Below are 16448 nucleotides of genomic sequence, written 5' to 3' on the forward strand. Positions count from 1 at the left end.
TCCTGAATCGTGTTGATGCTTTCTCTAATGGTACAGTACAAATATTAGTTCATTAGAGCTAAATGAGCCTAGGAACTATTTTTAAATGAGAATTTGTTATTTTGTTGTTAAAATAAACTGCTTTAATTATTTTTAAATACACCTTTGTTTCGCTCCTGGCTTAAAATGTCAATTCCTGGATCTGCTCCTGATCATTTGTCCCGTTCACAGTGCAAAATGAGAGCGAACAGAAGTCAGCTTGGTGTTATTTCAAGGAAATATTATACATTTAAATGCTAATTATGACATGGGGGCTTGCAAAAACATGTCAACAAATCCCACAAAATGGCCGATTGTTGCGCATTCATCTTTTCCACTGAAGCGTGGTCCAAAAAAAAAAAAAAAAACATGGCCAACGCAGCCAGCGAGAGTCACGAGAGCGGGCCAAGGCTTCATTAGGGTTTGTTTTTCCACGCCAGCCGCCGAGTGCACCAAACCAAATACGAGAGGCCAAGCTCGCTCCACCTAAATGCATCCAGATGTGGGCTCGCCATGCCAGAGAAAAACACTCTGCGATTGGTCGCCTGCGAGCAGCAGCTGATCAGGGCAACGTCGTCATCCACAAAAACACATGTGGGATTTATAGCCTGAGGACGCACTGAAAGGTGAGCACTCCAGGAAAACACTACTGGAATGGCAGCTAGCTAACGATTACGCTAAGCTACGCTGTATAGTACAAAAAAAACAAAACGGGGAGATGCTAAGCTACATTATGTAGACCAACACTGTATACAGTACAAAAAGACACACAAATAGAATAGCGGTCAGGATTTATGCTTAAGTACACTGTGTAACCTACTACATAAAAATAATAATGCTAGAAAAGCAGTTAACACTTGCGCTAAGCTAAGCTAAGCAATAAAAACAGACATGTACACAAACTGGGATAGCAGCTAATGCTCAGGCAAAAAGTACATATATATATATATATATATATATATATATATATATGTATATATATATATATGTATATATGTATATATATATATATATATGTATGTATATATATATATATGTATATATATATATATATATATATATATGTATATATATATATATATATATGTATATATATATATATGTATATGTATATATATATATATATATATATATATGTATATATATATATATATATATATATATATGTATATATATATATATGTATATATATGTATATATATATATATGTATATGTATATATATATATATATATGTATATATATATGTATATATATATATATGTATATATATGTATATATATATATATATATGTATATATATATATATATATGTATATATATATATATATATATATATATATATATATATATATATATACAACCTTGCTGTTTTTAATAGTTATAAACTAAACATAGCGGTTGAGTCTGCTCTCTGCTCTGGATGTTATCTACACGAAGAGACGCTTCTGGAAAACTGCTTTGCTCATCACGCCAACAAGGTCGGCGTTCGCCGAACATCTGGAAGCGGGATGAACGCCGAAAAACGGGCCCGATGAGCACGAACGGTCCCGCTGGTTTCCCGTCGTCAAGGACAACAACAACGCCGGGATGGTTTTTCCACACGCTTCTCGTGCGCCTGCAAGGGAAAAACATAAGGGTCCTATTTTATTCTTAAAAAGTCAAGATGTCCAGCGCCTCACCTCGTCCTCACCCCTTCTCCCCAAGGGGCACCGGCCTCTGAGCCTCTCCGCACCGTCGCCACGGCGACCACGGCCCACTTTCACTCTCGTCTTTCCATTTCAATAACAGACTCGCTTCCATCTCAGACGACTTCAACGGCCCCCTTTTTTTTCTTCTACAACTTTCACTCATGTTTGGAGTAGAAGCAAGGACACGTTTGCACAATATAAAAAGAGCCCAAAAATAACCAACAAATTAGAATTTTTGCTAGCATTCTCCATCCACAATGCCCAAAACTAAAAATGTTTACAACTTAGCATATCTGTCTAAAAGTGTGAATCAAATTTGGTAGCAACGCGGCAAGTTCATTTTTGATGGACCCCTACAAAATGCCCCTAAAATGGCCGCTTCAAAACAAAATGGCTAATTTTCAGTCATGCTTCCAATTTGGAAAATGTCTCCATTTTGAGAGTCTAGTACAAACGTGCTGATTTGCCTTTAAGGGGCGTGGCATAGTGAATGACGTCAGGTTGGCGCGTGTTCGTACTCCGTCATGCTCCTTGTTAGCGTTTTCATTTTGTGTTTGAGTGTTTGACTGTCAATGAACAGCAACGGCGTATCTAAAAGTTCACTTGTGTTGACTTGAGAAAAACGTGACCATTTTGGAATATTAAAGTGAGCAAAACAATAAGCTGCTATGAAAATAAGCGTCGAACAGAACACAGAGCAGAACGTGTAGTGACCCTGCGAGCCGCGATACTTTCCAGACCAGCTGACACAAGACAGACGGCGTTTGACTCCATTTTGTTTGGGTCCGCTGGTTAATGTATGATCCAGCTGTGTGTCCCCCCCACCTCCCCAGCCGCAAATGCTCCCCCACTCCCTCCCCGCTTCCCTCGCCACCGCACTCTTCGGATGGAAGCCTCGTAGAAGTGTCTCGTTAAGTAACCACATGTGGCTCTCGTTGCCCAACAACTGTACTGCTCCATTTTTACATATGTGCCTTTTTACGACGACAACTAGCATTCTATTTACACACTGAAAATGGAAAACAGATTACCTTTATGAACCGTAGTTTAGCGTATTTGTCAGGGACTGTGTGGGTCATTTAAGAATTGTATGATTTTTTTTTTGTCCACTCCCATTCACAAAATCGATTAAAAAAAAATGCACAAAATTTAATTGTAGCTGCGTATTGACAATTCCGAGTTTATGTCACAAATCGTAAAATGGGGACCAACTCTGAGAAATGACTCTCTCCGTCCATTGAAAAGTGTTGGATTTTGGATTGTTCTAATTTGATTTGTGAGGATTATTTTGATTTCAAAATGTGGTCAAATGTCGATTGATTACAATAACAATCTGCCTGGTTTGTATGCTAGACACAGGCGAAAGTAATACAATACATCGTTTGTTTTCAACGAACATTGCGTTGAATTGAAATAACAGAAATGCCCGGATGTTGCAATTGTCAATATGGAACACTACCTAGAATGGCTTCTTTCTCTTGTCCCTTCCACTTAATGACCAACTTACAAATACAACAAATTGAATAAGTTTTTAAACTGATCTTTTGGGGCGGGGTTCAAATGTATGAAATTACTTCCTTGTAATTGTGAAAACATTTTTGTTTATCACAGGCATTAGATTAGGCTATAGGAAGAGAGAAAATGTGAGCTACGTGACTCTGCAGAAATGACATAATCAAGCTAATTGCTCTAACTTGGGTAAAATAGACCTTTAAGGTAAGTCTTTTCTTCGTTTTTCTTTTTTTTTTCAATTTTCAGCCATAATGTACGTCACTCAAACCAGCACAACCGAACCATGTTACTCATATTAAAAGACATGAATACCAGCGCCTCTCTTTCTATTATTATTTTATGCTAAGTTATGTAGTTAGCATAGCATAGCATTGCAATGGCTAGCAAGTGCACTTTTGGCAGAAACTTAACATTAGCACTAATTTGTGACCTTTTTGCTACAATTATTTAATTACAAATTACAGGTGCCTAAACATTGGTGTAAAAAGGCTGCGCCAAACTGCATAGCATAAGAGCTGCGGGATGAATCAAATGATGATGTTTTATTAACCGTCATTCTTGAAAACATAAAATATATCATAGAAATGGTCTGTGACAAACGGGGAGAGCATCTGGTCATTCTACACAACTACCATGGCGCCATCTAGCGGACTAAGACTGAACACAAAATATTAAAATATGGATACAGCACATAATACTAAGAGCCAAATGTAAAATTTCACCTAAGTACCATAGCGCCACCTAGTGGGCTGAGACTGAACACAAAATATTAAAATATGGATAGAGTAATGGCCAGATTTCACCTAACTAGTTTATGCATTTTTTAATCATTAATTACAGTGCATGTGGGATATCTAACAAAGAATGCATTTCAGTAATAAAAGTTGTGCCCTTGGCGTACTTATGACTATGAGTAGGATGGTCTTTTTTTGGAGGGGGGTCCTTTTATTTTCTAAATTATTCATGATCAGTGTTTCCTGCAAACTTGAGGATATGCGCCTCAAGGGACGCCATCTTTGTGCAGGCCAAGGAATCGCGTGGTTCAAAAGTTTAGACGACCTATTTTTTTTTATGGAATTGCCCTCTCAATATTTTTGTATTTTATTTTTAATAAACGATATCATGTACCGTATCACTATTGGTCTATCAACACATAGGGCCTTTACAAAACTGCTGTCTTATTTTCTTGACAGGAAGTGAACGCGGGTGTCACGGCGTGTAGTTCACCGTCCGTATTGGCGAATTTTCCCACTGTGAAGTGGCCAGTGAATGTATCGCCCCGCCTTGCCTTTGCCTCACTCGGGTTTGCACTTGACGCTGACGGTGGCAGTGGCAGCTTGTAGTGGACAAGCGCCGACACCGCTGCGGAGTCAGCGGCAGTGACTGCTTGGAGTGCGGAGACTTCCCCCGCTTTTTGTACCTTCACTTGCGGACAGTGGGGAAACTCTCCCCGGAGGTCCGGCTCATAAATGTAACATTAAATTCTACAATGTTTGAAACGGCTCCATTTCGACCCAATGCAGCACTTGTTTACTTTTGCTTTACGACATAAAAATGGTTTTCTGTATGAGACTCGCGATGTACAATTTGGACCAATCAGTCGTAGAACGAGCAGCGGGCTATAAATCCTACACCGTTTCCGTAGCTCACCTGCCGACCGAGAGATGAATGCAAGGAGTCCCGTGACGTGTAAGGTTAACGCCAGCTCGGTAAGCTTGACCCGATCGCTACATTTTCACACATTTACATCGGTGAAAGTCTACATAAAAAAATAAATCACTCTGCAAACTCAACAAAATCTTCTGCCGCTAATCGCCAACTCTGGTTTTGCGTCACTTGCAGGTGAGTGGTCAAGTGCAATTAGAGGTTTTGAATAAGTACACGAAAAGGTTACAAAACATGTTTATTAAGTCCATTAAATGACGACAGACATGTGAGCGTAACTATATCTTGCCATTTTATCCTGTTTTTCGCAGAAAGGTTGTGGGAAAATTGCACAATTAGCCACAATGCTACAATTACGTTGATGTCACGGTTTTGAGGCGAAAGTGCTAAAAGTTTTAAGTACAACACTTTTTAATTATTGTGCATGGTGAACGTACTTTTTTCAAGTGTAGAGCTAAATAAAGACAAAGTTGACTACGAGTTTTATTAGAAGTAATGCTAAAGGCGCCCGTGGCTGCGGCTTCAACTTTACGATTGTGACGTGCTAGCTAGCAGCTAATGATTCGGTATCTGTGTAAGATTTCAAGTTGTAACATTTCGCCGGTTTTTCCATCGCCTTTCTGTTCTAAAGCCCTCGAAATTCATTTTTCAACACCTCGAACAATAAAATCTCATAATTGAGTCCATGATTTTCATTCTATTTTTCATAAATGTTCTGTGGGAAAACCTGACTCGAGTTGTGTGTTGTTTACTTGTTTTAAGTTGAGCTTTTTGCGCTATGGTCATTTTAGTTTTGAAAACACACCGACGTATACGGTCAATGAAAATTAAATAAAGTCAATTTAGGAATTAGATTTAACGATATAATAATTAATTGTCATTTTTTAATTAATACATTTACATTTCACCAACTAAACATTTTATAAAGTAGTGTGATTTTTTTTTAAAGAATATTAATGTTATTTACCTAAAATCAATTACTTTAATGAGATCAATGAGTTTATACATTTAAATAGAACCATTTTAGGGAAAAAGTGGCTAATGCAGAAATTCCAGTACTTTTGACTTGAGTATGTACGCAGTTGTGCTCTAGATGGCAGCATCAGACTTTCGTTACGTTTCATTACTGTGTGACAACAGTGCAGGAAGTTTGATAGTGGATTGTTGGCAATTGTTTCTACAGCTTTCTATTGAAGGAAAATCTCTGCATTGTAAAATAAAAATAAATAAATCTGGTTTTATAATGTGTACTTAAAATGAAAGTTATACGCATGCAAATGTAGTGTTGTGGCCTACGGAGTAACTCCAGAGGCTTGAGTCAGTCATTTAGGGCGATCAACACAGTTAGTCCAGTTATAGCATTTGCTCCATATTTCTTGCCAGTAATTTCATTTTGTATTTGTGTGTCTGACTGGTTGTCCCATTCAATAAATGACTGGCTCTCCATAGTCACCATCACGCCACTTTTAAACCATTGATACAATATCCAAAGTCGTGATATTCACAGATCGACATACCAACCCCTGCCCTGCCCCCCCCTTTCCATGTTGGTGAATTTCACACGGAGACATAGCTGACTGAAGGACTGTGTGAAAGGGGATGTTGATTACAGTAGAAAAGCCAGGAAATTAACGGGCCATCATCAAATCCACTGCTTCATTTTGGTACATATTGCACAGTAGCAAGAAAGAAAGCAAAAAAAATACTTCGGCAGCTAATTTTGCTGATGTCGTTGCATCTGCCTTCCAGCTGTTGAGTGGTTTGTTAAAGACCTTACTTCCCGTTCCAGGTGTGCGTGAGATGGTGAACGCCTCGTCGCAGCAAAGGTACATATGAGACCCCTCCCCTCGATTGCCTTTGGGTGGTACCATGTCCAGCATGGAAGACTGCCCCAACTCGAGCGGGAACCCGCCTCCGCCTGAGGTGGCCAACCCGAAACGGCCAGGACGCACGACCAACCAGCTGCAGTACCTGGAGAATTCGGTGCTCAAAGCTCTGTGGCGCCACCAGTTCTCGTGGCCCTTCCGCCAACCCGTAGATGCCGTAGCGCTGCATCTCCCCGTGAGTGAGACCTTCATCGCAACTTTTTTCACCAACCTCCCGTTGTGCGCTCATGCTGTGCCCCTCCCGCTGTTTAATTCCCAGGATTATTATACAATTATCAAGAATCCAATGGACATGGGCACCATCAAGAATCGCCTCCGGAACAAGTATTACTGGAAAGCAATGGAATGTGTGCAGGACTTTAACACCATGTTCACTAACTGCTATGTGTACAACAAGGTGAGATCATACGAGTACACGCCTGCTCGTAAACTAGAAGAGTGTCGGGGGGGCATCAAGTTAAAGTCTTTTATTTTAAATAAGTTTGCAGAAATCTCAACCTTTGAGATATATATATATATATATTTATATATTTTTATATATATATATATATATATTTATATATATATATATATATATATTTATATATATATATATATATATATTTATATATATATATATATATATATTTATATATAAATTATCTTTAAGTATTAGAGTTGTCGTGTTTTTTTAAGAATATAATTTAAAATGAATTTGTAACAAATAGTCATGTTGTGAATGCTTTTCTGCGTGTATCGTGTGTGTGGTCTTGATAAGTGCGCATGTTTTCCTGTCCTCAGCCCGGAGATGACATCGTTCACATGGCCCAGATGCTGGAGAAGCTTTTTTTGCTTGAAATTGCCAAAATGCCCAAAGACGAATGCGAAGTCCTGCAAGTCGTTGCAAAGGAAGCAGCTAAAGGAATGAATAGCATTGATGGTAAGTTGCTCGACTGCAGATTTACTCTCTCCTAAACCTCTTTCACGCAAAATCATGGACTCAACAAGAAGGTCTGGCATTTGACTTTCACATGGAAGCCAGCAAGGAGTCTTTCCACGGCAGTAAACATGCATTTTTTTTTTTACAAGGATAAGTTGCAGAACTAAATGAAAATCCATGATGTAGTAATAGTAAGTAGGGATTTCTGCAACTGATGATTAGATGCATTCCACAAACCTGTATTTAGTACAATAGGTGAACTACAATATCCAATATTTTCTTTCATCTAGCCGCCTCCCCGACTCTATTACACCCTGGTAGCCCGCCATTCATTTCAATGGGGGATTTCGACCCCTGGTAGCCCGCCATTCATTTCAATGGGGGATTTCGACCCCTGGTCGCCCGCCATTCATTTCAATGGGGGATTTCGACCCCTGGTCGCCCGCCATTTCTGGGGAAATGTGCGGAGTGACAGTGACCATGTGAATTTATTTGCGCCATTTGTTGTCCAGCGGGTTCTTTGAAGCCGAGGCCCATTGTGTCCCAAATGGTCCTCCAGCAGACGATGACGCTCGCCCGTCCAGATGCTCCTTGCCCGGTGACACCTGCGAGAATTGCGGCTCAGGTGGATGAAAATGTAAGTGTGTGCATTTCGATGTATTGTGATCTGTACATGAACAGGACCGATCATCTGAGCTTTCTCTGAGTTGCACCTGTCCTCGCAGTATCCCGTGCAAACTGGCAAATTGATCCATTTGGAATCTCCTTAATATACCATATTGTAATTATTAATCATTTTGGTGTCTATTTCCCCCCCCCCCCCCCACATTCAAATGTTTAGCTAAAAAAAGGATTAAAGAGAACATTGGAGCCTGTCCCTTCAACTGTAACGAGCAGCATCAGCGAGGCGCCGGCGCCGGCGTCGTGCGCGCTGTCCATGAGGACGGGCAGCGGACGGCCCATCAAGGTGCCAAAGAAGGACCTCGCCCACTTGGAGGACACTCGAGCCAAACTGCCCGAGCCGCTGCGGCACTGCGACGCCATCTTGAAGGAGATGTTCTCCAAGAGGCACTACGCCTATGCGTGGCCATTTTATACGCCCGTGGACACCGTGGCCCTGGCCCTGCATGACTACCATGACATCATCAGGCAGCCCATGGACCTGGGGACCATTAAGGCAAGTTAGGGCTTCAGATCAAGGTTTCAAGACGGGGTTCGGGTCTCAAAGTGGAGTTCTGAGAGACAATATTTTGTTTTCAAACTATGGTTTCAAAAGAGTTGAACTTTCAAAGATTGGGGTTTCAAACTAGGGTTAAGGTTGCAACTTTTAAGCTCGAGCTCCTGTTGCGAATTTGGGTTCCAAGACAGTATGAGGGTTTCACACAAAGTTAGTTTCAAATAAGGGTCTTGGGTTTCGAATTTTGTGCCTTAAATAGAAAGTTAGGGTTTTAAACTGGGGTTCCCCAGACCGGATGAGGGTTTCAAAAAATATTAGGGTTTCATACTTGAGTTAGTTTCAAACAAGGGTTAGGATTTCACGGCGTTGGGGTTTAAAATGGTTGTTTAAAGGATTTCAAGACTAGGGTTTGAAACAAATGTTAAGGTTTCAAGAGAGTGATGATGTTTCAACTCAGGGTTCCAAAATAAGAGTAGTTTTAGTTTTTATTTAAGATTTGGGTTTTAAGCAAAAGGTGGGAAAGAGAAAAGTAAAGAAAGCCTCAAGGTAAGGCTTTTTTTTTTTCTCAACAGAAAAAGATGGAACAGCGAGAGTACACATCGGCTGAGGAGTTTGCAGCTGACGTCAGACTGATGTTCTCCAACTGCTACAAGTACAACCCTCCTGCACACGAGGTCGTCAACATGGCCCGGAAACTGCAGGTCGGCGTCAGTTTGTAGTCTTACGCAAAAACCTTCAGGCTTCTGATAGATTACAAAAAAAGTCAGCAAGAGTCTGCTGTTTATTATGTATGTGTGCGCTGACTCCTACCGAACATGAGTTAATCCAATGGTCTGGCAAAGTTTCATCCAGGACATATCTCATCAGTTGCATTTGTAGTATTTGATTTGAAAATGTAAAGAAAGTTGGTGGACACCCATTATTGAAATTGATTACATCATCAACCAGGAGGTTTTTGAGGCACGTTACGCAAGGGTTCCACAAAAGCCAGTGGGGGTGTTTGTGGCAGCGCCTCGTCCTCTCCATAAATCCAAAGGCAACCGTGTGGGAAGCCCCTCCCTCTCGACCAGTTGCTCCTCCTCCTCCTCCCCCTCCTCCAAGAGCAACAGTTCTTCCAGCACGGAGAGTTCGTCAGAGGAGGTCACCACGCAACTGACCAACCTGCAGGAGAAGGTCTGTCGGATATTCCCTGGCCTTTGCTTTGTTGTCAGAAAGCTCTCAAAAAAAAATTTGCAACATTTTTTTTGCCCCGCCAAATTTGAAGAGCACCCGTTATGTGTTAATTCTTTCGACATTTAATATTATGAGGACGTCTTCAACATTTTTTGATCCCCTGCACACTCTCATCCTTCTCTTTTTCTTATCAATTAATTACTTGCATATCATTTAAAATGGTAGTTTGACATGAACAAATATTCTGAATGTCATACACAAACATTTATTAAATGCTTTACTTTAATACATGCAGTTATGTTTACAGACTAACACAACCTGCGCTTCCTGTAACGTAACCATCCACTGTCAAGCTAAAATATCATCTGCCATCAAAATTATAGTTTGATTAATTTGCATTAATACATGATTAAAAAATATTTTTGTTATTTATTATTATGATTATTTGTTTATTATATAATTATTTTCTTTCTCAAATGTATCCCTTTATATATTTTTGCCACCAGAGTGTTGTTTGGTTTTGAATGATCTTTTGTGACACCAGTCACCAGACCCCCCTCATCTTTCAGAGCTGCCTTTTATGATGGGCAGTCTAAGGCACACCTGTGCACTAATCATGGTGCCTAGTCAGCATTTTGATATGGCACACCTGTGAGGTGGGATGGATCATCTCGGCAAAGGAGAAGTGCTCACCATCCGAGATTCAGACTTGTTTGTGAACAATATTTGCGTATGTGGAAGAAGTTTTAATTTTTTTTAGTTCATCTCATTTAAAAAAAAAAAAAATGGCAGCAAATACAAATGTGTTGCGTTTATATTTTTGTTGAGTATATTAATTAGGGAGTAGGGAATACGTCAATGATTCAGAATGCAACCAACATGAGGTCATTGCTCATTCTCTATTGTTGCGTGTGTAGCTGCAAGCGGTGACTGCCCAGCTGAGGAGACTCACTCAGGACCCCCTGATGAATCCCAAGAAAAACGACAAGTTGAAGAAGGAGAAACGAGCCAAAGAAAAGGACATTGCAAGACTCAAGCACAAATCGTCCAATTATAAACGTGCTGTGGAGAACAACATCAAGAGTTCTGCTTTGTATGTACTTTTTTTTTTTTTTTTTTTTTTTTTTTTTTGTGTGCGTGTGTTTTAGTTCTGATCTGAGCATTTTGTGTAGTCACGGCAACAGGAGCGTGGCTTTCTGGGACGAGCCGACGCCTCTGACTTACCAGGAGAAGAAGCAGCTCAAGCTCGACTTGGATGCTTTGCCGCCACACAAGGTGGCGCGCATTATTAAGGCCTGCGACGCCCCGGCGCAATGGTTGTCCTCCAAGGAGCTGCTGGTGGACTTGGAGAAGATGAAGACGTCCACGCACAAGCGCCTGCAGAGGTTCGTGCTGGCTTGCCGGTGGAAGAAGTGTGGCAAAAAGGACCGCTCGGCAAGCGGGAAACGGGCGAAATATGTGGAGGTCGTGCATTCTGCCCAGTTGAAGGGCGCCGGTAAATGCAAGGTGCTCGGTAAACGGCAGCCGGATGTCAAGAAAAAGAAGGCAGCGGGTAAGCGAGGTTTCCACATTCACACGTGGTACTTGACATGTTTATTGAAATGAATTCACTTGGCGGGAACAAATTGATTACAAAATGAATAAACGACAAATTTGATTAATTGTTTAGAGCCATTGTTTAACTAAAAAGGTGTTTTAATGTCTTTTCCATAATGAGAGCGCAAATTGTCTCTCTCTCAATCTCTTTCCTTCTGTATTTGATATATGATATAATAGGCAGTTTAATCTTTTGTGAAAATTATTACTGTTGCCGTTTTGTTTAGTAACTAAACAATGCCAGTTAGTTAGTTAGTTAATGGAAAGTAACCAGGTTTTTTTCTTGCAAAGTAATTTTTTTATTCAATTAATCAATTTAATAAATGACTAAAAAAAATATTTGCTAGCCGCAACCCTAAATAAAATGTTCTCACCAAAATGTTATACATAATATGAAAGATGTTTTTATTTTTAGATTTTTGCTAATTTCTTAGAAATAAAAATTAAATCACATATACGCAAACATTTTCACCCTTTGCTCAACACATTAATACCTTGACTTCAGAATTTCTTTTGTCGAATAAGCAAACTCTCAACTTACCCGTTCCAGCCACCCGTGCTTCGTCTCCAGACTTCATCTGCCCGTCAGCACTCGGCAGTAGCAGCAGCTCGTCACCCACTTCCTGCCACAGCAGCAGCAGTAACAGTAGTTCGCCATCTTCTGACAGCGGTCACTCGTCTTCTGGTGAGGTTCTCTGCTATTGTCACCCCGGGACACTCTTTTTCTTTTAGTCGCTAAATGATGACCGAGTTTTATAGGTCTTATAACTAATTTAAACCTAAAAAGTAGAGTATAAGAGATCAGCCAGGGCCATGTTGCAACAAATTCTTCTTGTCAGTGTTTTTGCCAGGAATGTGACTATAGATGAAATTTTGCTTTATTCTAATGCTCATTTCTGCTAAATGGAAACAGATACAAATAAAACAATACAAAATAATAAAAAAAATAATCAGCCAAAATCTAGTAAAACAGCAGGGAGCGAAAGGGGTTGCTTCTGTGAAAATGGCTGCGAGTAGGGCAGGGCGATTTTGCCTAAAAATAAAATCTCCCATTTGTTTTTGATTTTTACAAAAAAATCGTTTTACGATCTATATATATATATATATATATATATATATATTTATTTTTTTTATTTTTATTTTTTTTATTTTTTAGTATGTGTATGTGCGTGCGTGCGTGTATTTGTTAGCTCACCAAAAACCTATTAGAAAAAATCCCATACCGTTCACCTAAACCGAACACCGCCGTCAGGAGACCCGAGGGGACCAAAGAAAACCAAGGAAGGTGAAATCCAGCACCGACCAGACACCACCCACCGGGCCACCCACCAGAATTCTTCCCCAACCCATTAAATCCAAAAAAAAATAAAAAATCAGGGCCTGCCGTAATTCTGTTATTTTACCGCGATTAGTCCGCTTCACCGAGCTCACCCTTTCTATAGATCCTCCTTTCACTTTTCAATTTGTTTTGTCACTGAAAATAGGCTGTTATTAGCATTACCAGCCAACTATATACTACATTTCATAAGGATTTTGTGTCACAGACGACTTCTCTGTATTCATTGTCGCCTCCACCTCGCTTGTCTCCCAGCAGTCAAACTCCAGAAGAGCGCTAAAGGCCAATGCAAAAAGCTCACCATAAAGGTAAACGTCTCGCTGTGGCTGTTGACGCTTTGAGCTGCGAGGGGTGCCAACCGGCTGCTTGTCACGCTGCAGGCTGCCAGTCGCAAGCTGACCCACGGGGGGCGCTCTGGTAGCGCGCAAGCTTCCGCTACAGCTGCTGCTTCCAAGCTAACAAAGACCAAACGCCGTTGGGGGCGGGAAGGCAGGGTGACGCTGCTGCCCCTGCCAGGTGATGCTTACATCTGCCAATTTTCAGGCCAGTCATTCTCACGGGCTCCTTCTCGTGGTACACGAAGAATTACTCGATTCCATTTTCAAACTGTGCGTAATGTCACAGAGGCTTTTGAACTGCAGTGTTTCACTGGAGTACCATGTATTTGCTTTTAATCCTTAATTGCTTAATTTTTTTGTAAATAATAATGTTTGTGTGTATTTAGCAGACCTGTCCTCAATGCCGTCCCCTAAAACTATACTGGTCTGGGCCATATCTGGATTTAAGGTAACACTGTTGCGCAAAGGTTTTGGTGCTAATACATACGCCTGTGAAATATTCATGCACTCTAATCGGCATCTTAATATGCCAGACGTGAGGTGGCTGGATCGTCTCCAAGTGCTCATTACAAAGGTTGAGACCGATTTTTAAAGAATAATTAAGTAGGCCTGTCATTTACAGAACAACACTTACAGGTAGCGCTTTGAGTTAGGTGCATTAAAAGTTGGAGAGAAAAAAAAAACGGCGTTTTGTTTTTGTAGATTGTCCCCGTAATGGCAATTGCCATTTTTTCTGTCGTTTACATGCTTTTAATGTTTCCGTGTTTTCAGGCCCCCGTCCTGTCACCGCTGAAGAAGACTCCACTGGCTGCCAGAGGCAACATTCCATCTGGCAAGTCAACTTACAGAACAATTTCTTGCACTTAGGATTTGAGAATTCCAGACGTTTGTCATACTGAATAGAAACGGAAGAATCAAAACGCAGTAAACCAACATTGTGTCATTTGAGAATGTGCAGCTAATCCGATCTCACTCATGGATCATCAAAATCGGCAGCCATAAGACTTTGATTGGAACGCCTCTAAATGGCCGCTAAAACAAAGCAAAAACTTTTTATTCAGATTCCAGATGCCCTGAAGAAGTTCCTGGCAGCCAAGTGGCAGATGTGTCATCGTCCTCCAATTCTCCCTGCAGATCAACTCATCAGGAAAAAAAAACTACAAATGTATGGAGCCCCGAAAATCACCTGGGTCGAATTTTAATTGTAGTTGAATTCTAATTAATTAATGTATTTGTTTTGTTTTTAATCTTAGGACATAGTTCTGAAAAATGCCGAGTCGTGGGCCCGACTGGTGAGGCAGTCGGCTGCCATCCCGGCCGCCATTAAATCGTCCAAAGAGAGTTTCCAGCAGTTCCGGAAGGCTGCCATGGAGAAGGAGGAGCGCGAGAAGGCGCTGAAAATGAAGCAGTTGGAGGTTCCGGAAAAGAGGTACTGTAGTACTCAAAACTCTTGAATACTATTTCAAACTCATCTTACAATATTGCCCTTTTTAAAGCGGAAGTCAAGTGAATTTTTTTTTGTTAAAATAACATGTCGCAGCGCACCTGTTTTCTGGGTTTGGTCACATGACGTTTGCAATGCTGACAGCAGAGGGCAGTATAATTTCAAAATGGTTTCACCATGAGATGGCTGAAAACAGTGAATTCATCTTCTTATTCTACCAACTCAATATTGACTCAATAAAATTTTATACTTCCACTTAAAAAATTTTTTAAAGGTGTGTTTATTCAAGTACCGCTTTAATATTATTGGTTAATTTTATGCATTTAATTTGAACTCCAGTTTGAATCTGAATCTGCCACCGAGCAAGGCCGACCTTTCATTTCCGGGTAGCGCCGTCCTTCTGGCAGAGACGACGCCACACTTCCCCAGCAGCAGCAGCGGCGGCGAGCAGCCCACATCCCCCGTGGAGACCTGGCTCGGGAGGGCCCAGTCCCCCATGAGTCGAGAGCGGGAGTTGGCAAGGAGGAAGGAACAGGAGCGTCGCAGGCGAGAGGCGGTGAGTAGGACTGGGCAATCAATCGGAACTTTCACGAAACCCCCAAAACATTTGAATAAAAAAAATCACCCACAATTTACTAAAGAATGTTTTTGTCTTTTCCTGGTAGATGTCATGCATTGACATTACCATGCAGCAGGACATCATGACCACTTTTGAACTCACACTGGACTAAAAAAACAAACCACTGGGACTGCCTGGAAAACAAAAAAGTGCCTTTGGAAAGAAAAGAAAAAGAAAAAAAAGAAGCCACGCACACCCAATATTTGTCTTTGGGGAAAGTCCGCCACACTGTTACACTTTTGGCAATTCTGCGTCCGTTTTCACGTTTGGGAGAAAGTTCCAGCACGTGCGCCGTTTGTTGTCGTCATAGCACTTTTTTGCTATGTTTGTGTTCTAAAAAAATTCAACGCATCTAGTATGTGTGCCATCTGTGTTTGGATTTGTGTTTGAAACACAATTGTTTTCTTTATTTAAAAATTCTGATCTGATGGTAAAAAAAAACCCCTCAGTGTTCAAAAAGTGGAATTAGAAATTCCAACTCAAACTCAGATGGCGCAGATATGCAGCCATACCGACGCTTCCCTTTGACATTTTGTTTACAAAGAAGACTATTTTGCACGCATGCTTTCCTCATTCACTGCATTCTCTTGTTGTTGTTCGACATGCACCGCACTTTGTTGGCCATAAGGTCGTATGTTGCGCCTTGAACACGTTCAAACGAGGAGAGGCTTGTTTGCGTTGTTAGTTATTTGGTTATTTTATTACTGAAAATAATAAATATTTTCACTAAGCAATCAGCGTGGCCTCTACATGGTTTGCACAGACGCAGCAAGCAGGAAGTGGTCTTCGATCTGGGTGAGTTTGCTTCGTTTTTATTGTGCTAACATCATACAGCTAATAAATATTACATATACTGCACTTTTTTTCCACCACAAACGGAGAGTTTTTTTGGGGGGGGTTCCTGAAAAAATAAAAATAAATTGAATTTGGGGAATTCTCCCCCTGCACGCCCCTGCTTTTACAATGTTACCAATTAATTCTCCAATCGTTTCATAAAATGTATTTAATAAAATGTGCGAGTAAAATTGTTTATAGTACAATTTTTAAAACGTTAAAGTATATGTATATAAGTATT

General features: G+C 40.6%; 1 protein-coding gene across 10 annotated transcripts; it reads left to right on the plus strand.

The window, feature by feature from the left end:
* The first annotated feature begins 512 nt into the window (after positions 1-512).
* On the plus strand, positions 513-16107 carry brdt (bromodomain, testis-specific). Of its 10 annotated transcripts, none has more exons than XM_086089123.1 (19): positions 513-644; positions 6675-6946; positions 7031-7168; positions 7552-7690; positions 8203-8327; positions 8532-8867; positions 9440-9568; positions 9816-10040; positions 10958-11133; positions 11213-11592; positions 12187-12321; positions 13228-13280; positions 13353-13515; positions 13700-13758; positions 14082-14142; positions 14372-14475; positions 14564-14739; positions 15094-15310; positions 15420-16107. In XM_086089123.1, exons 2-19 carry the CDS (start codon positions 6755-6757, stop codon positions 15483-15485), a joined length of 2874 nt encoding a protein of 957 aa, XP_085945249.1. In that variant the 5' UTR covers positions 513-644; positions 6675-6754; the 3' UTR covers positions 15486-16107. The 10 variants fall into 10 exon arrangements, with proteins under 10 accessions (XP_085945249.1, XP_085945250.1, XP_085945247.1 ...); XM_086089124.1 differs by lacking the exon at positions 513-644 and adding an exon at positions 3367-3424; XM_086089121.1 differs by lacking the exon at positions 513-644 and adding an exon at positions 4536-4929.
* Positions 16108-16448: the final 341 nt, after the last annotated feature.

This window comes from Leptonotus elevatus, chromosome 11, assembly GCF_054856555.1.
Source record: "Leptonotus elevatus isolate MCC_2025b chromosome 11, RoL_Lele_1.0, whole genome shotgun sequence".
Classification (NCBI taxonomy): domain Eukaryota; kingdom Metazoa; phylum Chordata; class Actinopteri; order Syngnathiformes; family Syngnathidae; genus Leptonotus; species Leptonotus elevatus.

Coding starts and splice junctions, on each gene's coding strand:
- brdt (XM_086089123.1), top strand. CDS start 6,755: ATGTCCAGCATGGAAGACTGCCCCAACTCGAGCGGGAACCCGCCTCCG. Junction 11,134..11,212: donor AACATCAAGAGTTCTGCTTT/GTATGTACTTTT, acceptor CATTTTGTGTAG/TCACGGCAACAGGAGCGTGG. Junction 13,516..13,699: donor TTACATCTGCCAATTTTCAG/GCCAGTCATTCT, acceptor TGTATTTAGCAG/ACCTGTCCTCAATGCCGTCC.